This window comes from Acartia tonsa, chromosome 3, assembly GCF_053477335.1.
Source record: "Acartia tonsa isolate MP-2025a chromosome 3, ASM5347733v1, whole genome shotgun sequence".
Taxonomy (NCBI): Eukaryota; Metazoa; Arthropoda; class Copepoda; order Calanoida; family Acartiidae; genus Acartia; species Acartia tonsa.
Window position 1 is genome coordinate 8,785,505 of NC_137262.1, and position 25,858 is coordinate 8,811,362.

General features: G+C 32.6%; 1 protein-coding gene across 1 annotated transcript; it reads right to left on the bottom strand.

The window, feature by feature from the left end:
• Positions 1-484: 484 nt before the first annotated feature.
• Positions 485-19,318, bottom strand: LOC145313487 (outer dynein arm-docking complex subunit 4-like). The gene is made up of 9 exons (XM_080152922.1): positions 19,266-19,318; positions 18,639-18,728; positions 10,555-10,611; positions 8,009-8,073; positions 7,007-7,051; positions 6,805-6,860; positions 1,979-2,126; positions 1,429-1,512; positions 485-577 (listed from the first exon to the last, which is right to left on the bottom strand). The coding sequence occupies exons 2-9, from the start codon at positions 18,693-18,695 to the stop codon at positions 496-498; spliced, it is 594 nt and encodes a 197-aa protein (XP_080009048.1). The 5' UTR covers positions 18,696-18,728; positions 19,266-19,318; the 3' UTR covers positions 485-495.
• Between the last annotated feature and the right edge of the window lie 6,540 nt (positions 19,319-25,858).

The following is a 25,858-nucleotide window of genomic DNA, read 5'->3' on the forward strand; positions in this document are numbered from 1 at the left end:
TTTATTGTTTTGAATTTTACTTTTCGATAGATTTATTTTAAAGACTCTTATAATTTATACCGGATAGGCCGTAGTTCCATAAATAAAACCTATTTATACTTGACTATATATTTTAAATATGTATCCCATTGTACATATCAATTCGATTTTTAAAATTATATGATTGTAATGTAGCGAAGCGTATCTATAAATAAGATATAAAGAGAAAGAAGTTTAAACAGATATTTTTGGACTTCATCAAATATGCTGATACACATTTGTCAATATAATTGTTTCTCTATTTTTTTTATAAGTGTTGTCTCTATATGAACAAAGCTTTTAATACTTTTTAGATTTTAATATTTCTATTTATTACAAGTAAGAAAACAATCAACAAGATTGGACAAATACTTAAATAGGCGAGCAAAGCCCTTTGTCGATTAATTAAAACTATTTTAAGTAAGATGCAGTTTAGTTGTTAGGGAGATGGGTGCAATTGTCTCGACACGCCACTGATTATTTTGATGGAGCTTGTTGTCTCCAGAACTTTTCCTTTTCTCTGATAAATCTTATACTAGATTCTGCTTCTTCAGCCACTCTGAAAATTACAGACAATAAATTTTCTCGTATTTATTCGAATCCGGTGGATAGGAACCGGTCATCCATACGAAAATACTATGTCTAGCATCTATATCCGCGGAAAGCTGTTTATAATACGATGTGAGAAATAACTATTCTAGATCTAAATCCCGAATCAGTGGAAAGTGTATGAACAATCCAGCCATAATATTAGATATGTACACATTTTGGTACGAAAAGTAGTTATTTTTTTAATATACTTAGATTATATATCTCTCCCACTTCCCTACAATATTTATTTACTTAGACCTACTTCGTTACCAGGGATCTGAAGTGATAAGACAATAGTAGATATATTGGTATATATTCCAAAAAGAAAACTTACAAAAATATCCCCTGTAGATTACAATTAGTGGTTGAAACGATTCGACACTCACCTTAATTAACAACCCAATGTCTCCTCCCTTCCTGCTTTGTTACATAACTAGCGGCTTCGCCTCTAGCCTGTAGGGGCTTGGCCCCAAGAGGTAAATAAAAAAAGTACCCCCACTAAGGTACACCCACTACTTTCTGATTTTTTTTGTTTTTTGGGGGGTTGGGGGTGTCCCACCCCCCAAGAAAATAGCCTAAAACCACCACAGGACCAGTATTCTGAAGAGTAGAATCCGATCGGTTCAGTGGTTACCAAGATCTTAAGGGACAGACAAACGGACAGACAGGCAGACATCAAGCTACTTTGTATTATAGAAAGATACACAGTCGATTCTAATCTGATTTTTGGTTTTTATACTTTTGTTTTGTTTAAGTTGCTTGAAAAGCTGTTGTCTGTTATTTTGTTTTCTAAATCCTGTTTGAATCCAATAACTGTACCTGTCAAGACCTTGTTCCTTTGCTTTACCATCCAATTGTTTTAGAAATATTAGATCATCAAAAAGTGGTCCAAGAATTTTCTTGCTGAAAATATTATTCAGTAAAATGTCTGTGGGATGCAAAAGATCTCCGTAACATCATAAAAGGTTATCTTTAGCTTTTTCAGGAAAGCCTCCAATTGAACATTCAATGATTTCACCCCCAACCATTTAGGAGGTGGTATTTACCCCCCCAAACAATTTTAGGGGGGGGAAATACCCTAAAAAAATTTTACCCCGGGGGTAAATTTTTTTTTTGGGGAGGGGTAAACAAAATTTACCCCTGCCAACAGATTTCAGGGGGGGTAATTACCCCCCCCCCAAGCAAATTTTAACCCCGGGGTAAAAATATTGGGGGGGGGGGGTAAAAAAAATTTGCGGCGCCCCCCTTAAAAACAATTTACCCCCCCAAATAAAAAAGCTTGGACGCCCCTGCCACCAACCCCAAGTATTGTTTTATATTTACTTCGCTTGTTAGCTATACCTTTTTCCTGGTTAAATAAATACAATACCTTTTAGTATTCTTCATTTTTGTAACTCGTTCCGCCTTCTTTTTCTCTAGTTTCCTAGTTTTAATAGAATGTTGGGAGTTAGATCTGGGTGCTGGTTTAGGGAGTCGGCCCACATACTCTTGCATAGCCCCGAATATCCACATCAACCCTACACAATAAATAACACGTCCATTAGTAGCGAAGCTGTTTGAAAGTATTAACTAAACATTATAGATGGATAAAAAGAAAGGTAAATTAAGAGTAAGAAAAAATGGTAGGGGAAGGGATGTGTCACTAACGGAAAGTAAATTTTCTAAAAATCTACTAAATAAAAATCGGGCCATCCTGACATCACCGACAGAAGAACAGCTACAGCCATAAGTACAGAACACACCTATGGTAGCTAAGTTTCCAAGTAGGACATAGGAAACTAATAAAGCTTAAAAATGTAAATGCCTCTATTTATTAATTTAATCTTGTTAATTAAAAACATCTTGATAAGTTTAAAATTGATAAAATAGATTAAAATCATAAATTCGACATATATGTCTACAGAACTTATATCTAACTCTCCAAAATTATGTGAATTTTATTTTTATCTGAGATGGCGTTTTATAAAAATTTTCTACATTTTTTAGACATTGATTGATTGAACGAAGACAATGGGATTTCAACAGAGTATACAACTTAAGCATTCAAACAGTGGCGTGCGAACCGAAGGGGGCGTTTGGGGCAATCGCCCCCCCCTAGCGACCAAAACGCCCTCCCCTGCCCCCCCCTAGCGACCGCCCCCCCTGCCCCCCCCTAAATGTTGAAAAATGCCCCGTTTTGCCCCCCCCTGGTAATATAAATGCCCCTTTTTGCCCCCTACCCTACAAAAAGCAAAACTCTCCCAATTTCCAAAAAAAAAGATCAAGAAATACACAACAAAAAAATTTTTTGGCGCTTCGCGCCAAACAGACAGTTACTATTCATTTAACCTTAATAGGAAGTATCTTTTTTTTGTATAATATAAACTTTTTACCAAAGAAATTTTGTACATCCCCAATGATGATACACAAAATTACCCCTTATATAGATTACAATTAGTGGATGAAACGTATGGAAACTCAACTTAATTAACCAACCAATCAATATTCCATTTTAGTCCCAAAAGATGTTGAGCTAACGAATAAGAAAATGTTTATATGAAATATTGGGGACTAGTGTAATAAATAGCCTAAAACACCTTCCCTCCTCCCTGCATATTTGAAGAAAAAAATTTGCGCTTCGCGCCCTTCCAATTGGTTTCTGCTTTTTATTACATTGTATAAAAACATTTGTAAAAATCAAATATTTAATCAAAAAGTTATTTAAATAAAAATGAAACAGCGTTGATATTTATCTAAGCCTTTTTTCAACATTGTATGTCTGTCTAAAGGGGGGGTTTTTTAATGCAACCATCTCGTAATCAGTGAGCAAATGACACTTAGAATTCGAATTTCGATCTGAACTTTTGCATGAGTAATCTTTGTTAGTTCTATTTTCCCTAAATCGAACAAAAAGTTGGAAAAGTAACGGCTAGCGGCTCAGCCGTTCAGCCGTTTTTTGCCTATTTTCAGGGTAAATCCATCATCAATTACGTAGGAATCAACTTTTTAAAACATATTTTTGGTTTAATTCATGTTAAATGATAGCAATAACCAATTTTAAAACTTCTAGTACCAACAGCTACCGTCTAGAACATACCCTTACAAAAAGACATGTTTTTTTATGGCAATTTTCATTAAAGAGCCTTAAAACTAACTACACTCTATATTCCTAACTTGTTAAAATACGTCACTCTTGTTGTAGTTAATTGATTTTAGTTCAAAGAGGAAATAAATATTTTTCGGTGCGCTTTGCACACTGCCCTAATAAATCCTTGAAAACACCACTTCATGAAAAATTGACATGTTGTTAAATTGCCATTTGAAGAGGGTAGGATATGTTGATATAACTTTTTATCTTCTCTATAATAACTATGGCTGTCAGTTTGTAATGCTAATGGGGAAATGTAATTTTCTTAACTGCAATTAAAGATAGAAGGCTAAAACTTAATGTTAACACTCCCAACATTATGGAGTATAATTAAATATTAGAAATTTCTGGAGGTCGGACTGCTTTTTAGGACGTTTTTGGCAATTTTGTATCTTTCACAATTCCCCCATTGTTTGGTCCAATTCACAAAATTTTTGTAGCTATAAGGGTATCAAAATCAAATTTCGGGTATAGTCCCTTTCGTGACATTGCCTCTTAATTTCTTCATATTTTCACAGTAGCTTTTCCCCTATTTATAGCCCCTGTGGGGCCAATTGCCTAACCCTGCGGGAAAATCACCTAACCTAACTTAACCTATAATAAACTATTAAAAGCTACTATGAAAATACGACGAAATGCCCCTAAGAGGCGTTGCCACAAAAGAGACTATACCCCAAAGTTTTCCATATTTCTAAGAGATTTTCATATCTGTAGATGAAAGGACAAGTATTTTTTTTTGTTTTTTACAAAGTTCTTTATATCTTTGGATTTTATAGCACAATAATTTTTTTTGTGGATTATAATATCAAAAAAATAAAATCTCTCGTTGTTCCGAGCATCTACTATGTAATTTATTTTGACTGTCATCACACAACATACAAGAAAAAGGATTTGTGACTTTTTCTACCTAAAATATATATTTATTTAAACTAATGCTCTTCAAATCTTCTTGTCTATATTCTTATTAATGATTTTTTGTGCTTTGCTACTTATAGATGTTGTCATCCTTGTTGTCATACAATAAAGAAATATTTAAAATCAGTTCTACATATTAGGTTTATTTTTGGTAAATTATTTCCAAAATGAGTGTTTTTATCTCCCCCCCCCCAAATTTTTTTAATGGGGTTATTCATCCTTCCTCCTGAGATTTTATAACATCCCCTTTCTCCCATAAAAAATGTTTTGTGGTGGGGGGAGGGGGGGGGGAAAAAGGTTAAATTATCTTCTGTACTTTTTTTTCGAAGATCTTTCTAGCTCCCTTCCCTTCGGTCATTGTAGGGTGGGGAGAAGGGATGGGGGAGAAGAGAGGGGTGGAAGAGATGGGGGATATAAATGGGAAATAGGGATGGGGAAGAAGGGATAAGGACTAGAAGGCCCATAATCAAATAATCCCACCCCTTAAAACGCCCTTATTTAAAATTAGTATATATAATCAAAATGCCCCCCCCTAAAGCAAAGTGCCCCCCCGGGGCACTTTGATTTAGGGGGGGGGCAAAATTTTACAAAATCTTCAAAATGCCCCCCCCTAGACAAAGTGCTTCGCACGCCACTGCATTCAAAATTTTAAAATTATTATTTTAGCCATTTGTATATACAACTTAAATCCATGTTCGCTGCATATTTATTAATTAGACATTATACAAATGGCTAAAATAATAATTTTAAAATTTTGAATTCTTAAGTTGTATACTCTGTTAAAATCCTTATTTGATCGTTGAAGATCAATGCCCCATATGATTTCAACAGAGTATACAACCTAAGAATTCAAAAGAAGGTGTATCAACTATTTTTTTTATAGCTAGCCGGTTCTTTTAGTAAGTAGTAGATGTAAAATTTTTCATAGAATTCAGATATGCAATCGGTTTTTTTGTAGACCTCTTATTTTTTAAGTAATTTAAGTTTAAAAAAAAAAAAATTAAGTCGATTTTAAGGTACTAAAATGCAACAAAAAAAAGAAAGAAAATGGTCATTATGAACAAAAATAGTAAGATCTTTAATTTGACACCTTACTTTTTCAATTCTGTCAGGTAACTATTGAAAAAATCGATTTTTTTAAACCCACGAGAATAAAAACTTTGAACTTAATTTTATTATTTCACAAATAAAAAAATATGGGTTCATATATACCATTAGAATCAGAAAAATATTACGAATCCATTGTAAGCAAAATTGAAAAAAAAAGTTTACAATATAGTATATAAACTACAATAAAAGGAATTATATGAAAATATCATATTATGTTGTACAGGCAACGTCTTAATTCTTCAATTGAGTATAAAAATGTGAAGGGGGTAAAGAGGGGGTAAAGAGGGGGTAAAAAAGGGAAGACAATAGTGTTGTCTGAACAAAAAAAATAATTGGCCATTTCTGTAATTTTTTAATTTTTTAATTTTTTTCAATTTTGCTTACAATGGATTCGTAATATTTTTCTGATTCTAATGGTATATATGAACCCATGTTTTTTATGTCTGTTTGAGAAAATATTTAGGTCTAAAGTTTTTATTATACCGAGGTTAAAAAAATAGATTTTTTCAATAATTACTCAACAGAATTTTAAAAGTAAGGTGTCAAATTAAAGATCTTACTATTTTTGTTCTTACTGACCATTTTCTTCTTTTATTTTGTTGCGTTTTAGTACCTTAAAACCGACTTAATTATTTTTTTTAAAAACTTAAATTACTTAAAAAATAAGAGGTCTACAAAAAAACCGATTGCATATTTGAATTCTATGAAAAATTTTACATCTACTACTTACTAAAAGAACCGGCTAGCTATAAAAAAAAAAGTTGATACAACTTCTTTTAAAGTTATTATTTTAGCCATTTGTATAATGTCTAATACAGCTCTAAAAAGATGCATTAATTAATATGCAGCAAAAATGGATTTAAGATCATTTGTTTTTCTTCTATGAAAAGCGAAATAATTAAATAAATAGTTGTATACTCTGTTTAATCAATTAATCAATCAAGAAACGCGGCATTCATCTTTCAAAAACCCATCTCGGGTATTATATTTTAGAAGGTCGCACAACTAGCAGAACTAAACAATTGACTTAATAAATAAATTACCTACAATAAAGTGGGTCATTTCTATGTCCACAGCATAATCAATGGCTCTCAAAGCCCTGAAAAAAATAATTTAAAAAACTAAGGCTAGTTATAGGATAAATTAATATAATTTGTTGAGAGTGCTCGTAATACACGAAAACAAAATTGTCAAAACAAATAAAAGCAACAGAAGAATTGTACAGAATAAAATGAAAGAACTTACCTTTTAATTCCAAACTTGATTTTGTCAATGTATTGGCCCGGTCTCCTAAGATGAAATTAATAATAGTGTGAAAAGGACAAAACTAGAAATTATTTAGAATAATGAAAATTTTCATTTGGAGTGGTGCTTTCCCTCAAAATGCCACACAGTGCCTTCGTAGGTGCTTTGACTTTAGTGTCAGAACCTAAATTGGGACATAGTGCATTTCATTACCCTAGGTTAGGTAACTTCATTTCACTTTTCAATAAAATCTAAAATGCAGCGGTTTTTGAGAAAATTAGATTTAAAAATTTCAAGTTCAATTTTCACCCACTAGGAGTTACCGCATAATCATGACAAGAAAAGCAAAGATTATTTATTTAAAATTTTGAACAACTTTGCTTTTATAAAGTCAGTCATAAAACCTCTATATATATGATTTATTTAAGGCTGGATTTCCGTGACCTTAGCAAAGCAATTGATAAAAATGGCCATTATTTAACTCACTTCAGGAGTGGTTTCATGAAGAACTTTATAAAAGCAAAGTTGTTCAAAATTTTAAATAAATAATTTTTGCTTTTCTTGTCATGATTATGCGGTAACTCCTAGTGGGTGAAAATTGAACTTGAAAATTTTAAATTTAATTTTCTGAAAAACCGCTGCATTTTAGATTTTATTGAAAAGTGAAATGAAGTTACCTAACCTAGGGTAATGAAATGCACTATGTCCCAATTTAGGTTCTGACACTAAAGTCAAAGCACCTTCGAAGGCACTGTGGCCAGTTGATATCAATATTAAAAACAAGGAAATGTTTTTTTTTCTACGGGGCCTAAATTTGCGGTGCTCTATCCTTTTGGGGCTACACAGTAATTATTTAAACTTACTTGACCTGACTTAAATTTTTATCAAAGAAGCGAAAAACTACCTAATCCCCTTGGTTTTTTTTCTTCAAAATAAGGGTATCTACTAGTGCTCCACAAGTCACTTTGAGGGAAAAACGCCTCCAGAGTTGTAAAATGTTACCTTAATGCTCTGTAATAATGTATAAGTGCATGTTCGAATGATCCAGTAAAATACAAAGCATCTCCCTGTGTAGTTAAAAATGTTAAAATTATAATTTTATTTTTTTAAATTCTTATCAGAGCTAAGCAAGGCAGAATAGTTATTTCTCGCATCGTATTAAAAACAGCTTTCCGCGGATATTAAACCAGTTTTTTTAGTCCTGAGATGCCGAAGGCACGGTGTTTTGGGAATGATTTGTTGTTTGTTTTCAGAAAAGATGAAAATTGTTTCTGATATTTTAATGAGACTTCTTGTTTAAGGGTTGTGTGATGAAAGCGCGGCATTTTTTCCTTTTTCTCTGGGAGGTAAGGGGAAGGGGGACGGAAGTGGAAGCGTGGCATTGTGTTCTCCGATGCGCTCTGCGCATGCGGGACCATGAGTTAGAGTCAGTTGTTGTGTTTATTTTGAGGAGAAAAGAACAGATTATTTTCTTATCATTTTCGAGGGGTATAATGCCTCTAGAAGCATAGATCTGGTAATGGTTTGGGTGCTTAATAAATGTGTCTAAGAGGTGAGAGTTTGTGATTTATTTTAACCCTCCCTAAGTATGAAAAATTGTGTGTTTTGTGTGGCAAAAAAAAGAGAGATATTTTGGTGTAATAAAATGTTTTTTATATGAAAAAACTAGTGAATCGGTGGTGCAGGCACCACCTAAAAAATTATATTCTACGTTATCTCACTTCTGAATATTAACCCTATTCTTCCATTGACCTATCCCCGACTATTAAACTTTTTTCTTCTATTGACCTATCCCCGACTATTAACCTTTTTTCTTCTGTTGACCTATCCCCGACTATTAACCTTTTTTCTTCTGTTGACCTATCCCCGACTATTAACCTTTTTTCTTCTGTTGACCTATCCCCGACTATTAACCTTTTTTCTTCTGTTGACCTATCCCCGACTATTAACCTTTTTTCTTCTATTGACCTATCCCCGACTATTAACCTTTTTTCTTCTGTTGACCTATCCCCGACTATTAACCTTTTTTCTTCTGTTGACCTATCCCCGACTATTAACCTTTTTTCTTCTATTGACCTATCCCCGACTATTAACCTTTTTTCTTTCATTGACCTATCCCTGACTTTTAACCTTTTTTTCATCCATTGACCTATCCCCAACTATTAACTTTTTTCTTCCATTGACCTATCCCCGACTATTAATCATTTTTCTTCCATTGACCTATCCCCGACTATTAATCATTTTTCTTCCATTGACCTATCCCCGACTATTAATCTTATTTCTTCCATTGACCTATCCCTCAATTTCTATCTCTCTCCGAACCGTACTACAAATCAAGTTACTCATAAAGATTACTACGACTTTTATAGTTTCGTTTATTCATCATTTTTTAAAGATTTAATGTCCCTCTCTCACTTCCCTTTTCTTCCGTCTTTATTTTAATTTCATTATTTTTATTTAAAACCGTATTTATAATTTTGTCTCTCTTTCTTTAAAATATTTTAGGATCCCAATGTTTTTTGTTTAAAATTATCGTCCTGAAAGGGTTAAACTATTTAGCTAAATGTTAAATTTTAGTTTAATATCTGAACACATTCGGGGGCGTCGCTAGTATCATATTACATTAAAACTTAGTTTTCCTTGATTTACTATATTATAAACTTAAATTTTCTATTTTATGAATAGAAATTTAATACTTCAATATAATTTGAATAGCAACATGAAATAAAAAATTTAATTTATTCTTCATAGAGTAAAATAATGGGTCTTATCATGCTGGTCATTGAGAGTTTATTATTGATTATTGAACCAGTATGAGTTTTTAACATCTGACCTTTGGAAAACTTGAGCTCATATATAGACATTTATTTCCTATATAGATCTGTCATGGATCTTGATGCAATACAGCAGGCCGTTTTGTAAATGTTAAAAATTGGAAGATTTCATTCAATAAAAGTAATCGCAAATATAAGTATTAAATAATAAAATCAAATGAAGTAACTATTGAAAAAGATATTTTTTTAGATATTCCTAAACCTCAGAGTTTTGTTATTGAGTAAATATTTTCTTTAAAAAGCTTAGATGTCTTTTTATTTGTCAAATACCTGAAGATTTGATTTAAATCTTTAAAAATTAAACAGAGTCCAATCGGTCATAACATCGGATATTTTTTTTAGTAGGAATAAGCAATTGATATCATATTATATAATTTAAATGTACTAATTATGTATATCTTTTTTTAGGATTGTCAACTGCTTTTATAGAGTTTAATAAAACTTGACAACCACCTTCTTGATCATTCATCCCATACCTGGCCAGTTATTCTATAATTTGGCGTGCATTCGCCGTAAATCGGGCTTTCCAGCATAGAGTCCGTAACACACGGGCAACAAAAACTGGCTTTAATGTTATATGATTGTACATTTTTATATTTGTAGAAAACTGGATATAATACTAGACAATTTAAAACTTACAAATCTCATTTCAAATTAGCAGAATGACAGATTAAAATTGTAGAGTAGCTCTGCAACTAAAACAAACAAAATTACCTTGACCATGAGGGCGTAGGTGTGACCTTTATTATATTTTAATACTTCTGTTAGTGCCTAAAAACAGGTAAAGTTTTTATCAGGATTTTATGAATAAATAAAGTTGAGTTAATACAATAAAATGAGTATATAGGTTTTAAAAAACGACGTTTTAATGCAAATTGTTTTTCCCTTAATTTTTGTCTACAATATTTTGTTTTGCAGCGCGGGACAAAGTGTCAAAAAAATTCACCACGTGACGTCATAAAAATGAGGGAGATGAGGGGAGTAGTGAGAAAGAAAACCCCTAATAAAGAGATGGATAATCACTCATTTTTAACGTTACATGACTGATTTTTGAGACATTTTGTCGCGCTACTTTTGTTTTATTTCCGAAAAAAAGTTTGGATCTACTGCAGTTCACGGTAAAATATTGCTGGTAACGAATATTGCCAAAAAGCTATGAATTTTAAAGGCTGCTAGCTGCCAAACGGTTGAACGTACAGATCATACCCGCACACCATTTTAAGCGGTATAAGAAGGCCTACAAATAATCTGGAATAGCCAAGATCCAATGATGCACAGGGAAAGCTTCACTGAAGAAAAAGCGCGTAAAATAGGCCTTTTTCGCGCATTTCTCTGCACTGCGAGATAATTACAGACTGGCCAGCCAATTTTGAAAATAAAAAACGTACAAAACGTACACAAAAAAAAGTTAAAAAACGTACAAAAACGTACATTCCTAATAAAAATAACTTAAATAATTTCCTAGTTATCATTATCAATACATTTAAGTCTACTAGCGGCTACCTGTAAAGGAAAACCATAGCGGACTGACAGACACAAGATATCCTATTACTCTATTTAAAAGAACTAACGTCTATGCTCCTAAAGGCCTCTAGGGGCACTTGAGGAGGGGAGAGTTGAATTCAATAACCAAATTTTTTTTATTTTAGATTTAAAAAGAAAAAGTAAACATGGATGACAACATAAATAAGTAGCGAAGCTCAAAGAGTCAAAAGTTATATATAGACATCTGGAAAAAAATTAACTTAAAATCAGTGAGCAATTAAAATTCATTTTTGGGGGGAGGAGGTAATTTTTTTTCTAAAGTCGATTCCTCTTGGGAGGGTGGATGGTGATACTCTTCCCCAAAATAGTTAAAAAACTTCCAAAAACCTATGAGAAGCTATCCTGTTAAGGAGAACCATATCGGTTCAGTGTTAGCGAGATCCTTTGGTACAAACAAACAGACATCCTGTTATTACGTACAAAGTTTATCCTATTATAAGGACCAGCGACTATGCCCTTAGAGGTCTCTAGAGGAACTTGATTAGGGGGGGAGTTGAATTTAAAAACCCATTTTTTTTATTTTTCATTTAAATATAAAAAGTAAAAAACAAGGATGACAACATCCTTAAGTAGCATAGCTCAAAAGTTATGGATGGAAATCTGGGAAAATAAATAAACTATAGAGTAGTGTCATAAAAAATAAGCATTTAACTTATTTAAATAAATCATTAAACCTTTTTAAAAATATATATTAACAACGTGAAAATCTAGGAATAAATTCAGCCCCCCAACAAATAAGCAAATCTCAATGAAACTTAGTGGAAGTATTAAGAATGAAAACTAATACAATCCCTGAAAATTACAACCGCCTTCAAGAATATGAGTAGAGAAAATCACAAAAACCTATACATCTAGGAATCGATCTAGCACTGCAACAAATAGACAAACCTTGAAGAAACTTTTTGAAAATATGTATAATGTGAATTTATTTATTCCCTGAAAATTTAAGCCGTCTATCTTGAATAGAAGTCGAGAAAACCATGAAAACTTGAAAATCTAGGAATAGATCTAGCACCCCAACCAAAAGGCAAATCTCAATGAAAATATGTAGAATGTGAACTTATTTAATCAAAAAACAGGAGCCGAGAAAATCACGTTTCTCCGATAGCATAACGGACTGACAAAGTGATTAGGTATAGAGTAGCTTTGCTAATAAATTTTTTAGTGAGGGAGGGGAGAGTAGACCACCCCCCTTTTTTTATTTCAATTTTAAAAAGAAAGAAAAAATAGGGAAAGGGTGGTGATTTTTTTCTAAGAGTAATTTTTCTTGGGAGGGTGGTTGTACCCTCTCCCAGGACCTATGAGAAGCTACCCTGTAAAGGAGAACCATATCAGTTTAGCGGTTAGCGAGAACCTTCGGTACAAATAAACTGACAGACATACATACATCCTATTATTACGTACTGAGTATATTCTATTATATAAAGTAGTAAGTTTTTTGTCTGATGCTTAAGATTTTCATTTCTGAACCGATTGATTACTCAATTTCAGGGAAACTTCACACAGTTACCGAGATGGTTTTAGGCTATTTTTCTACCATTTTGAATACAGGTTCTCGAAGGGATATGGAAGGACAGAGAAAATAGCCTACAACCTCACAAAGATCATGTCGGTTCAGCAGTTCGCGATATTCTTCGCAACAGAAAAAAAAGGATTTAGAGGATATACATACAATAGGATGTAGGGTTATTTTGTCTAATGCTAAAGATCTCAGAAAATACTAGTCTTTAATACAAAGTAAATCAAACAGATTGGGTTCTAATCTTCAGGGAATATATCTACTGGTCCTGTGGTGGTTTTAGGCTATTTTCTTGGAGTGTGGGAAACCCACCCCTCCAAAAAAAATCAACCACCCCTCAATTTATTTTTGTAAACTAATGCAAATAAGCGGGGTGGGAGAACCCCCACCGCACCCTGGGGCGAAACCTAAATGAAAAAAATCATCACAATCTTTTTTTTCGTTTTTTTTTGACAAATTTCGAACAAACGATTCTATAAAGGAGGGGATGAAGCCTCTAGAGGCTAGGGGCGAAGCCGCTAATCCTAGTAGTAAGTAAAAAGCTTTAAGTGTCCCTCCCCTCAAGACAATAGCTTAAAACCATCACAGGACTATTAGGTATATTCCCTGAAGAGTAGAGCCCAATAGGTTCAGTGGTTACTGAGATCTTAAGCTTCTGATAGACAGACGGACAAGGAGACGGATAGACATCATTCTACTTTGTATTATAGATAATATACTATTTTTGTAATACTTTTTGTACAAATACAAATACATATACATATACAAATACTTTTATAAGTACTCATACTTGATTCTTACTCTTTAATAACTGAAAATACAAAAAATAAGACTTTTTAATCCTAAACTGAGCACCATATGATATATCGGAAAATTTACCTAAGTATATACCTAGGTATATAAAGAATTTGAAAAAAAAATTTCGTAAAATCTATTAAAGGGGTAGTTGCATGAAGTGCATTTAAACTTGAGTTTAGTCAACTGCATATCTTTTTCTGTTCAATAGTTTCAACTAAATCTATAGAACATATATTTCAAATCCATAAATTTAAACTATAAGTTCTAATAACATAATTTACCTACATATTTATGTTCTATGAAAATTGAAGATATTATTGAATTTATCCTTATAATAAAGTAACAGGATGTGTGTTTGTCTGTGTGTTTGTGTGTGTGTTTGTATGTTTGTACCGAAGGATCTCGCTAACCGCTGAACCGATAGGGTTCTCCTTAACAGGATAGCTTCTCATAGGTCCCGGGAAGGTTTATAACTATTTTCTTGGGGGGTGGGACACCCCCAACCCCCCTAAAAAATGAAAAATCCCCCCCCCCAAAAAAAAAAATTTTGCCCCCCCCCAAAATAAATTTTTTTTAAAATCTAACTTAAGAAATTGAATTATTAAATTCGACTTTCTCTTTCCCATTTTTCTGATTTTACTATTAAACGCGTTGTAAATATCAAACTAACAAATATGAAGAAAAAACTTTTAATTACTTTGTCAACAAAGTTTGTTTTACATTATTTTGTTGATTATTTACTTAAGAAGTTTTTACTAATTATGTAAAACTATAATTTGATATTTTTTTAATTTCAATTTAGAAATCGTAGCATAATAATTACCAGAAAGTTTGTAATTCAATTTAAACATGATGATTTTTTTTATTTCTTTTTGTGATACAATTTAAAATTACATACATTAATTTTTTAATATTTATTCCTAGGCTAATAACTTAGGCTCAAAGAGAAGCTTTTTTTGATCAAGTCTTTTAGTGTAAACTTGTCTATAATGAATATTGAATGGTTGGTCAATAGATCTTTTCATGAAAATACCCTTTTTCGAATTTCAATCTTCTGCTAACCTAAAAAGTTACTTTAGGGGCCTAGAAATATATGTACAAAATTTCAGCTCTCTATCTCTACTGGCGACCTAGCGCCAGGCATGTAAAATATCAACAGATAACGGTAGCACGGCGGTTTTAACAATATCTCAGTAATGTGCAGGTTTTCAGCTCTTCTGCATATTTCAATTTAAACACATAAGGCCAAAGATATTTTATCCAAAAAATCTTTTGTCAAAGTCTACTCTAGACCTAGCGCCAGTCAGTTTTCTAAAATCATGCATTTTATACCTGTGAAAAATGAAATTGCCAGCGCTAGGTGTAGAGTAGACTTTGACAAAAGATTTTTGGGATATCATATCTTAGGCCTTATGTGTTTAAGTTGAAATATGCAGAACACCTAAATTCACCTTCCAAGCCATTCTCTAAGCATTTTAATTTTTTTTTTAAATAACGGGATTTCAAAACTGCCTTTTGAAAAGGCCTAAAAAATATCTTTTTTTGTCCCTTTTTTCACTGTATATAGTTACAACTTATTAAGATATTATTATCAGTTAAAAAAAAATTGGCGCTTCCAGCACCAAAACCGGCAAAAACAGGCAGTTAAACTTCTGAACCCCTACTTAACCCCCTGACAGACCCCCCCTCTATCTCAGCTCCTGTTACAGATAGAGACGTAAAACTTTTTTCTGGTTGTTCATGTGTATTTTTAGAGAATTACTTTTTCTAGTCAAAGCGGTCAGACCGCTCCTTATCCGCTTTTTAGCGTCAAGCCGCTAAATATTAAAACAGCTGTAGAGCGGCCAATTTTAAAGCTAAGAAAACCAAATTTTATGACAAACTATTATTTTTTATGATAAAAAAATACCTTTTTTGACCATCGCCAAAAAACGACATATAACGGAAACCGCCAATTTTGGCGGTAAAACGGCCAATTTTAAAGCTAAGAAACCCAAATTTTATGACAAACTATTATTTTTTATAATAAAAAAATACCTTTTTTGACCATCGCCGAAAAACGACAAATAACGGAAACCGGTAATTTTGGCGGTAAACGGCGGTTGGCGGCGCTAAATAATATTTTTATCTGTTTATAGTTACAACTTATTAAGATATTATTCTCAGTTTAAAAAAATTGGCGCTTCCAGCACCCAAACCGGCAAAAACAGGCAGTTAAACTTCTGTATCCCTACTTAACCCCATAACAGACCCCCCTCTATCTCGGCTCCTATTACAGATAGAGACATAAAACTTTTTTCTGTTGGTTCATGTGTATTTTTAGAGAAAATTACTTTTTCTAGTCATAGCGGTCAAACTGCTCCTTATCCGCTTTTTAGCAACCAGCCGCTAAATATTAAAAAAGCTGTAGAGCGGCCAATTTTAAAGCTAGGAAAACCAAATTTTATGACGAGCAATTATTTTTCATAACAAAAAAATGCTTTTTCTGACCCTCGCCAAAAAGCAACAAATAACAGAAACCGCCAATTTCGGTGGTAAAATGGCGGTTGGCGGCGCCAATTAATATTTTTATCTGTTTATGATCACAATAAAAGACTACATACAAAAATTGGCTGATTAGGGTCTGGAAAGGGTCAAGACAGTTAATTGTTTAAACTAATGTAATAGATTTTTATTTTAGTCAGATGCCAGACGCAGACAATTAAAAAAAATAACATTTAGAAATATTATCAATTTGTCTACAAAGGGTTAACAACAATATCAAAATATACAAATCTAATTATTAAAAACATCAAGATGATCTTCTCTATAAATTTTATTTGTAAAGCATTGATATTTTTATCAAATAATATGACAATGATGACAACATTAATAAGTGATTAAATACAGACAAAAAATAGGATGACAACATCCATAAAGACAAAGCTCTAAGATCAGAAGTAAGGACAACTCTCGTGTAATTACTTTTGTAATATTTAATCAACCTTAGTAAAAAATAAGATGAAAATTAGGTGTTCAGGTATGATCCAGCAGGATATAGTCCTCCTAGTCTTCAAATAACTTTGAATGGCTCCAGTGTATTTATTTTTTTACTCATAGACTTAAAATTGTAAAATTAAGCTTATCTTACATGCCTACATGACATATTAAATTTTTTTTTAAATCAGCTGTTGTTTCCAGCTGACCGCAGCCAGTGGCGGCAGTCCATGTAAGCTTCAAATCAATTAAATTTTTTGATAAATATATATTAATTCTTGAGTAATAATAAACTTCCGTGAATAGTAAGGCCATGACCGTTTGGCCACTCCTTGACCGATTTTTAACTCATTTTTTATTTCCTACCTGTAGTTTTGCCGTTTTTAAGCTGCCAGTAGCGGAATTCTAAAACAGCTCTAGACCAGCCAATTTTTGTATGTAGTCTTTTTTGTGATCATAAACAGATAAAACTAGCACTGCCAACCGCCGTTTTACCGCCGAAATTGGTGGTTTCAGTTATTTGTCGTTTTTAGCGATGGTCAGAAAAAGCATTTTTTTGTTATGAAAAATAATTGCTCGTCATAAAATTTGGTTTTCCTAGCTTTAAAATTGGCTGCTCTACTGCTTTTTTAATATTTAGCGGCTGGCTGCTAAAAAGCGGATAAGGAGCAGTCTGACCGCTATGACTAGAAAAAGTAATTTTCTCTAAAAATACACATGAACCAACAGAAAAAAGTTTTACGTCTCTATCTGTAACAGGAGCCGAGATAGAGGGGGTCTGTTATGGGGTTATGTAGGGATACAGAAGTTTAACTGCCTGTTTTTGCCGGTTTTGGTGCTGGAAGCGCCAATTTTTTTTTTAACTGAGAATAATATCTTAATAAGTTGTAACTATAAACAGATAAAAATATTATTTAGTGCCGCTAACCACCGTTTTACCGCCAAAATTAGCGGTTTCCGTTATATGTCATTTTTCGGCGATGGTCAGAAAAGGTATTTTTATATTATAAAAAATAATAGTTTGTCATAAAATTTGGTTTTCTTAGCTTTAAAATTGGCCGCTCTACAGCTGTTTTAATATTTAGCGACTGGCCGCTAAAAAGCGGATAAGGATCGGTCTGACCGCTATGACTAGAAAAAGCAATTCTCTAAAAATACACATGAACAACCAGAAAAAAGTTTTATGTCTCTATCTGTAACAGGAGCCGAGATAGAGGGGGGGTCTGTCAGGGGGTTAAGTAGGGGTTCAGAAGTTTAACTGCCTGTTTTTGCCGGTTTTGGTGCTGGAAGTGCCAATTTTTTTTTTAACTGAGAATAATATCTTAATAAGTTGTAACTATATACAGTGAAAAAAGGGACAAAAAAAGATATTTTTTAGGCCTTTTCAAAAGGCAGTTTTGAAATCCCGTTATTTCAAAAAAAAAATTAAAATGCTTAGAGAATGGCTTGGAAGGTGAATTTAGGTGTTCTGCATATTTCAACTTAAACACATAAGGCCTAAGATATGATATCCCAAAAATCTTTTGTCAAAGTCTACTCTACACCTAGCGCTGGTGATTTCATTTTTCACAGGTATAAAATGCATGATTTTAGAAAACTGACTGGCGCTAGGTCTAGAGTAGACTTTGACAAAAGATTTTTTGGATATAATATCTTTGGCCTTATGTGTTTAAATTGAAATATGCAGAAGAGCTGAAAACCTGCACATTACTGAGATATTGTTAAAACCGCCGTGCTACCGTTATCTGTTGATATTTTACATGCCTGGCGCTAGGTCGCCAGTAGAGATAGAGAGCTGAAATTTTGTACATATATTTCTAGGCCCCTAAAGTAACTTTTTAGGTTAGCAGAAGATTGAAATTCGAAAAATGGTATTTTCATGAAAAGATCTATTGGTCAATGGTTGTATGTCGTTTTTTGAGCTTCACTTTTATAGATGTTTTCATCCTTGTTTATATACCTCTAAGGCGTCCTCTGGTTGACCCATGAGAACAGAACTTCTGGCCTGTTCTATCATCACTATTGGCACATCTTTGCGGATTTCAAGTGCCTAAAATGTTTGAAAGCGCTCAAGTTTATTTGTTATACATCGATATTTTTCTGCATTGGTTGATGAAGTTCAAACTTTTTGGGCAAACTTAATATTTTTTAAAAAGGGAGAGGTAGGTTTCGGGTAAAATCCGTAAAGGTTATGTGTTATAAGTTAAAAACAGTAATAGAACGATAAAATTTATGTTAACTTAAAACAAAAATGTCTATAGTTCTTTTCAATAAGAAATACACATATTTAGAGAATATTATCGTTCTACTACTATTTTTAAGCCTTAAAACACACCATTACGGATTTTACCTATCCTATCCTATAACTAGCCTTTTAATTTGTGATTTGAATTTTAATTTGAGTTTTTTCATATCTATTTTCAACTTCCAAACTAAAATTCTTGAAGCAGCTTATATTGCATAAAAAGTTTATGTCATAAAATACAAATGATCAATGATAGGCCAGTATACATTTAAATTGGCCAATGGTAAAATGTAAAGTAGCATCGCTACGAAAAATACGCATGAAAACATTATTTTTGCATACCTGTTGTACATAAGAATTAGCAATATCTCCATGCTGCTTCAGTATTTCATATCTGGCCTATATATAATTTCGTATCCTTATAATAAAGTAACATGATCTGTGTCTGTATATAGATTCTCAGATCCAGGGAAGGTTTACAACTATTTTGGTGGAGGGTACTACTTCCCTTTCATGAGAAATAGCTCCTAGAAAAAAATTACCGCCCGCCCCCTCAAAAAAAAACTTTTTCTTTTTCAGACTAAAATTGAAAGAGGGGGTTGTCCTTGACCCCCCCCCCCCTACCTCCCCCATCTAGAAGCCTCTAGGGGCATTATCTTTAGTTCAGTATAAAGAAATATAAGTTTATTACTAATTCCAATTAAACTGTTTTTAGCCTATTTTTGAATGGGGGGTCAAAAATATACTATGACACTTATAGAATCAGACTGCAGAGCCCAAATTTGAATTAAGTCCCCAATAAACTTTTTTGGGGGGATTTAAAAATTAATTTTTAGTGTTGCTGTAATCATTTTGACCGAAGCAAAAACCCTTTTTTTACTTCGGGTAATATTGTGGCTTACAGAACATTTTTATAAAATTCACTTTATATTGATACAATAAAAAAAACATTACTCTGTTTATTGGAAATAGTTTTTTTTTCCAAAACATTTAATTTCATTGAAAAATCTAACATTTACAATAAAACAAATAATTCTGAAATCTAACCAATAAGAAGACTTGTTTTATTTCAATTCCTAACAATTCAAAAAAAGAGTGTTTTCACAAAGTGACTTATTTCCAATGTAGTTAAATAATTTTTATTCAATTAAAATGAAAAGAATGAAAACCATACACATAAAAGATACATTCTTTTTAAAATTATTTTAAAAAATAAGTTTGAATAATCTTATTTTATAACGCATTTGTATATGTGACAAAAATAAATTTGTTGTATTGCATAAACATTTGTTGTCATTTAACCCTTTACAGCCATTTTTTATGTTTTTAAAATAAGTAAGAGAACACAAACATGTTAATGTTAATTCGTTGATATATTATAAAGAATTAACTTTTTAGTGAATTTTTTTAGTAAAATCATAAGGCCTAATTTTACTCTATACCAGAAAACAATATTTATGAAGCAAAACACTCTAAAAGCTACGAATTTTACTCAAATAAAAAAAAACCTTTTGCTTCGGTCAAAATGATCACGGCAACAGTAAAAATTAATATTTAAATCCCCCCAAAAAAGTTTATTGGGGATTTAATTCAAATTTAGGCTCTGCAGTCTGATTCTACTGGTGTCATAGTATATTTTTTATATACGTTTTAAAAATAGGTTAAAAACAGTTTAAATAAAACAAGAAAGTTATTTAAGTTATGTAGGATTCTATGAAGCAATATTTTTGTATGAAAGAAAAGATCTCAGAAAAAAACTAGCCCTGTTTATTCAAGCTAAAAGATATTCAAAGCAATAGATTTGTTTGCTTGTCTCCAGTATCTTAACCATTACTTAATGAACTTGATAAAAATATGAACCTGTTCAACTAGAAGAGCAACTTGATTATCCTCATTATCAAGAAGAATTGGTTCCATATCCTCGTCAAGTGTCCGCAGATACGTACGAACTTCAGGTACAACTAAATTCACAATGTAATAAAAGAAATCTTTTCTAGTATACTGAAGTATGTATAATCAAACACTATCGGCATACTTGAGGTGGTAAGGTTAAAGTCATCTCACCCATTTTGAATTTTTAGTATTAAAAAACTGCAAAAAAATAGAGCGACTTATTGTCTTCATTTTCAAGAAGAATTGGTTCCTTGGAATCATCAACAGAGTAGGCAGGAACGTACGAACTTCAGGTACAACTAAGCTCACAAAAGATAACTTAACTTTTTATCTGTAGAAAAATCTTTTCAAGCATACTGAATGAGCTGGATGTATACATGTAAAAGTAAATAAACGACTCAACCGGTCGGTCACGAATATTCTTGAAAAGTTTGATAATAAACAGCCTACCTAAATAACCTAGAGGACGAAATACACCATGAGACCTTATTTTGGTGTATATCTGATCCAAATCTTGCTTGATTTTGTGCATTATACGGTCAAACTTCCTTCAGACAACCAACCTATTGATTTCACAATGCACTACCAACTGCATTACAACTAGTTGCGCCTGTATTTGACCAAGGCTTTCCATTTACTCTAGCTATTTATGTTGCATACCCGACATAGCAGAAATAGGTACAATTTTTAACGTTTTCAGTTATGACTCGATATTGGCCCATATTCGAACCAACAACGAGTAGATGTGGGAGTTGATAAAAAAACAATACAAGAATACCTTTATGCATAGAAGAAGCACCCATATCAAATTGGCTTTCAACTCTCATGAGAGCAGCCATTTTCTTCGCCCCTTCCATTTTAATTCAGGATTTTTCTCTATATAAAATCTTAGAATTTTGGTATAGAACACACCCCACCCGAAGGCGTGTTAGGTTAGAAAAAAAACCCGCAGAAACGGTTTACACAGGATGTACTGGGACCTTGTGGTGGTTTCAGAACATGCTTTCCCTAAATTGAGTTAGTACCTTCCCATAGTAGAAAATTTTAAAATTACTTTTGGTGATCAAATATTACTTTTATTTTTAGACTACCTTCACCTTACCTGCTTTATTGTCTTATTTTGTCTTTCATGTTTATCATGCAAATTCCCTGACATTGCAGTTGAAATGTCAGATATTGGAGCTTTCTAAAAAGGTCTCTAACATTTTTCTAGCTCTAATACTTTTTTAGATATCTTATTTCAAAGTATTGCTGTAAAATCATCTTTTATACAGCAAAAAGTTCAAATATGAAATTAGTTATTTTAGAGAAAATTACAAGTATCTTCATGTAAATCTTTCTAATATTGCTCCAAATTGACCAAATTGGACAGTTAAGGTGCCTAAAACTATCTACTTTCAATGGACAATCCAAATACATAGTTTTTAAGACTATATAAGCCAATAGGAGCTACTGAAATGATTTTTAAAAATGCTAAAGGAAAAAATATTTCCTATTTTTTAAAATAAATTGAAATTTAATCGACTTTAGAAAGGATTTTAAGGTAAGTTATGGTGTATAAAGTTGTCACTTTGTAATTAGAAAGCCAATAAAACACAATCATCTGATATTTTGAACCAATAGAAACATATCTTTTGAAAAATAGACATAAACATTGAAAATAAACCAAAAATTGGTTAGAATTTTAATCATTTCCAAGCAGGTTACAAATGTAATCTACTAATTCTAGTAATTTTTTATAAGAATAGTTGATTGGCTTTTTTGATTTTTTATAACCTTATGAAACAAAATTAGTTTTTGCCATCTTAACAAAAAAAAAAACATAGTAATTAAAAGACTTTTATGGATGATCTCACATATAATAAAAGAAACAATTTATTCTTAGGCCACATTTTTTTTGTTGATAAACACTATTAGGTACTCTAAACTAGTGCTGAGATTTTAAAAAATAATAAATCATAATTAATTATGAGTTTCTTGTACCTTAATACTCCTTTTACATCATTAAAAATGCCTTAATAGTGATTTTTAATTAAAATTAAATTACATTTGTTTCTTTGATATTTCATTTTAGCCTTCTCCTGTTGACTTATAAAGTCTCAAAAAGTGTGTATTTGGATTGTCCATTGAATGTAGATAGTTTTAGGCACCTTAACTGTCCAATTTGGTCAATTTGGAGCAAAATTATAGTGATTTATATGAAGATAAAGGGTGAGCAAAAAAAAATGCTTACCTTTTTAAAATTGAAATTGCGCGGCTTGTGTTAATAGTAGAAAAATGTTATGCATATCGTTAGAACCGCTATGAAGTCTACTTTTAGGAATTATAAAAACGATTCCTGTGCTACGCATAATTTAGGAGCTACGTGTTAAAATGTCCCACCTGACTTAAAACTTGACTTGCGAGTAAATTTTGGGACATTTTACTATCTGGCTCCTAAACTATGCGTAGCACAGGAACCGTTTTTATATTTTCAAAAAATACAGTTCATAGCGGTTCTAACGGTATGCGTAACATTTTTCTACTATTAACACAAGCTGCGCAATTTGAAATTAAAAAATGTAGGCATCTCTTTTTGCAAAATATCTTCTCTAATTTTTAGTTATATTTTAAAATTTACTCGCAAGTCAAGTTTTACATCAGTTGGGACATTTTAACACGTAGCTCCCTAACTATACGTAGCAGAGGAATCGTTCTTATATTTTCAAAAAATAGAGTTCATAGCGGTTCTAACGATATGCATAACATTTTTCTACTATTAACACAAGCAGCCGTGCAATTTGAAATTTAAAAAGGTACGCATTTTTTTTTGCTCACCCTTTACATGTAATTTACTCTAAAATAACTAATTTTATATTTCAACTTTTTGCTGTGTAAAAGATGATTTTACAGCAATACTTTGAAATAAGATATCTAAAAAAGTATTAGAGCTAGAAAAATGTTAGAGACCTTTTTAGAAAGCTCCAATATCTGTCATTTCAACTGAAATGTGAGCGAATTTGCATGATAATATAGACAAAATAAGACAATAAAGCAGGTTAGGTTAAGGTAGTCTAAAAATAAAAGTAATATTTAATCACCAAAAGTAATTTTAAAATTTTCAACTATGGGAAGGTACTAACTCAATTTAGGGAAAGCATGTTCTGAAACCACCATAAGGTCCCAGTACATCCTGTGTAAACCGTTTCTGCGGGGGGTTTTTTCTAACCTAACACGCCTTCGGGTGGGGTGTGAGAAAGCACAAAAAATATTGGTATAGGTCGTTGAACATTTGATTAATTTGGAGAAGCATAAGTCTACTGCCCCAAAGTGAAAAAAAAACAATATAATCCTTTTCCTCTCATAAATGTTCTCATTTTTACTATTACCATATATATAACTAGCGGCTTCGCCTTGTAAGGTAAGGGGAAGTCAACCCCCCTATATAGAATTTGTTTTTTAAAAATAGGTTCTGCTACAGGCTGACGACTTGATTCCTTTGAGTTTAAAAAATAGGCTCTGTATACTGGCTGACGCCTTGATGCCTTTGAATTTAAATAATAGGCTCTGCTACTGGCTGACGCCTTTGAATTTAAAAATAGGCTCTGCTACTGGCTGACGCCTTTGAATTTAAAAATAGGCTCTGCTACTGGCTGACGCCTTTGAATTTAAAAATAGGCTCTGCTACTGGCTGACGCCTTTGAATTTAAAAATAGGCTCTGCTACTGGCTGACGCCTTTGAATTTAAAAATAGGCTCTGCTACTGGCTGACGCCTTTGAATTTAAAAATAGGCTCTGCTACTGGCTGACGCCTTGATGCCTAGCAAAAAAAAGAGGTTGAAGGATTTTTTGTTTTTTGGGGGGTTGGAAGGGGTCCCACCCCCCAAGAAAATAGCTTAAAACCACCACAGGACCAATAGGTATATACCCTGAAGATTAGAATCCGATCGGTTCAGTGGTTACCGAGATCTTAAGCTTCAGACGGACAGACATCAAGCTATCAAGCTACTTTGTATTATAGACTAGAGGCTTCGCTCCAATCCCATGGAGACCAATTACAGGACTAGTAGGTTCTTTCCCTGAAAAGCACAACCTTATCAGTTGAGCGAGATCTTGAGCTTCAGACGGGCAGACATAGCGATTGAATTAGATGGCGAGCAACCACTCTTTCTTAGGGCATAGCCATTATTAGTCATCATATAGAGAAAAACAATGAAATGTATGACATCTCGGATTTAGCAACAGCAGTTCTTGTACTGTTAAGAGTCGATTTACCTACTACCTTTCTCATAATCTTTTGCAGAAAAATAATACAATAGTTTTAATAAAATCTATTTATTATTAGTTTCGTCAACGAGCAAATACTTGTGTATCGAATGTAGATATAAAACTAAACTTTTTCTGTGTGTAATGCGTACATGATATCTTTATACAATTTCTAACCACATACCTTGAAAACTTTTTTTTGTTAATCATTAACCGATGTAAGTTTTCATACGAGTATTTTTGAAACATGTGGCTTCGCCCTTAACTACTATCGTACAGCGGGCAAGGTCAGTAAAGAGCCTAAAACCACCCGAAGACATTTACAGGCTTCCTTAATGTACATACCAGACGGAACAATCTGAGTATTTAGCTTCAGGCAAAAAAATACCTTACAAGTTTTCATTATTATAAGTAAATATTATATTTTAACTTTAACAAGGCATTTGACATATAACTCTACTTTTTGTTGGGGGGAAAATTTGAAGGATGGATGTTTTGTCTGAGTAACACTGTAACCTGGATCCTAAAAGTTCTTAAGGTATAAGACAATGGAGAATGATTACATAATTGAAATAACCCCTCCATTAAATAACAAGAGGATGGGCCTTGTAGTTTTGGCAATGAAAAAGGGAAGATGATAGCTTTTTTAACGTCTTTAGTTATGCAGAGGTGGGGACCGAGTTTAGAGCCATTATTTACCCGACGACGAACGAATGTGCTACGCCTCAGCTGCGGGTTATAATTATCTGACAACACACCGTAAATAGAAAGTAGTTGCGCTTTAGAAAAGAATTCAG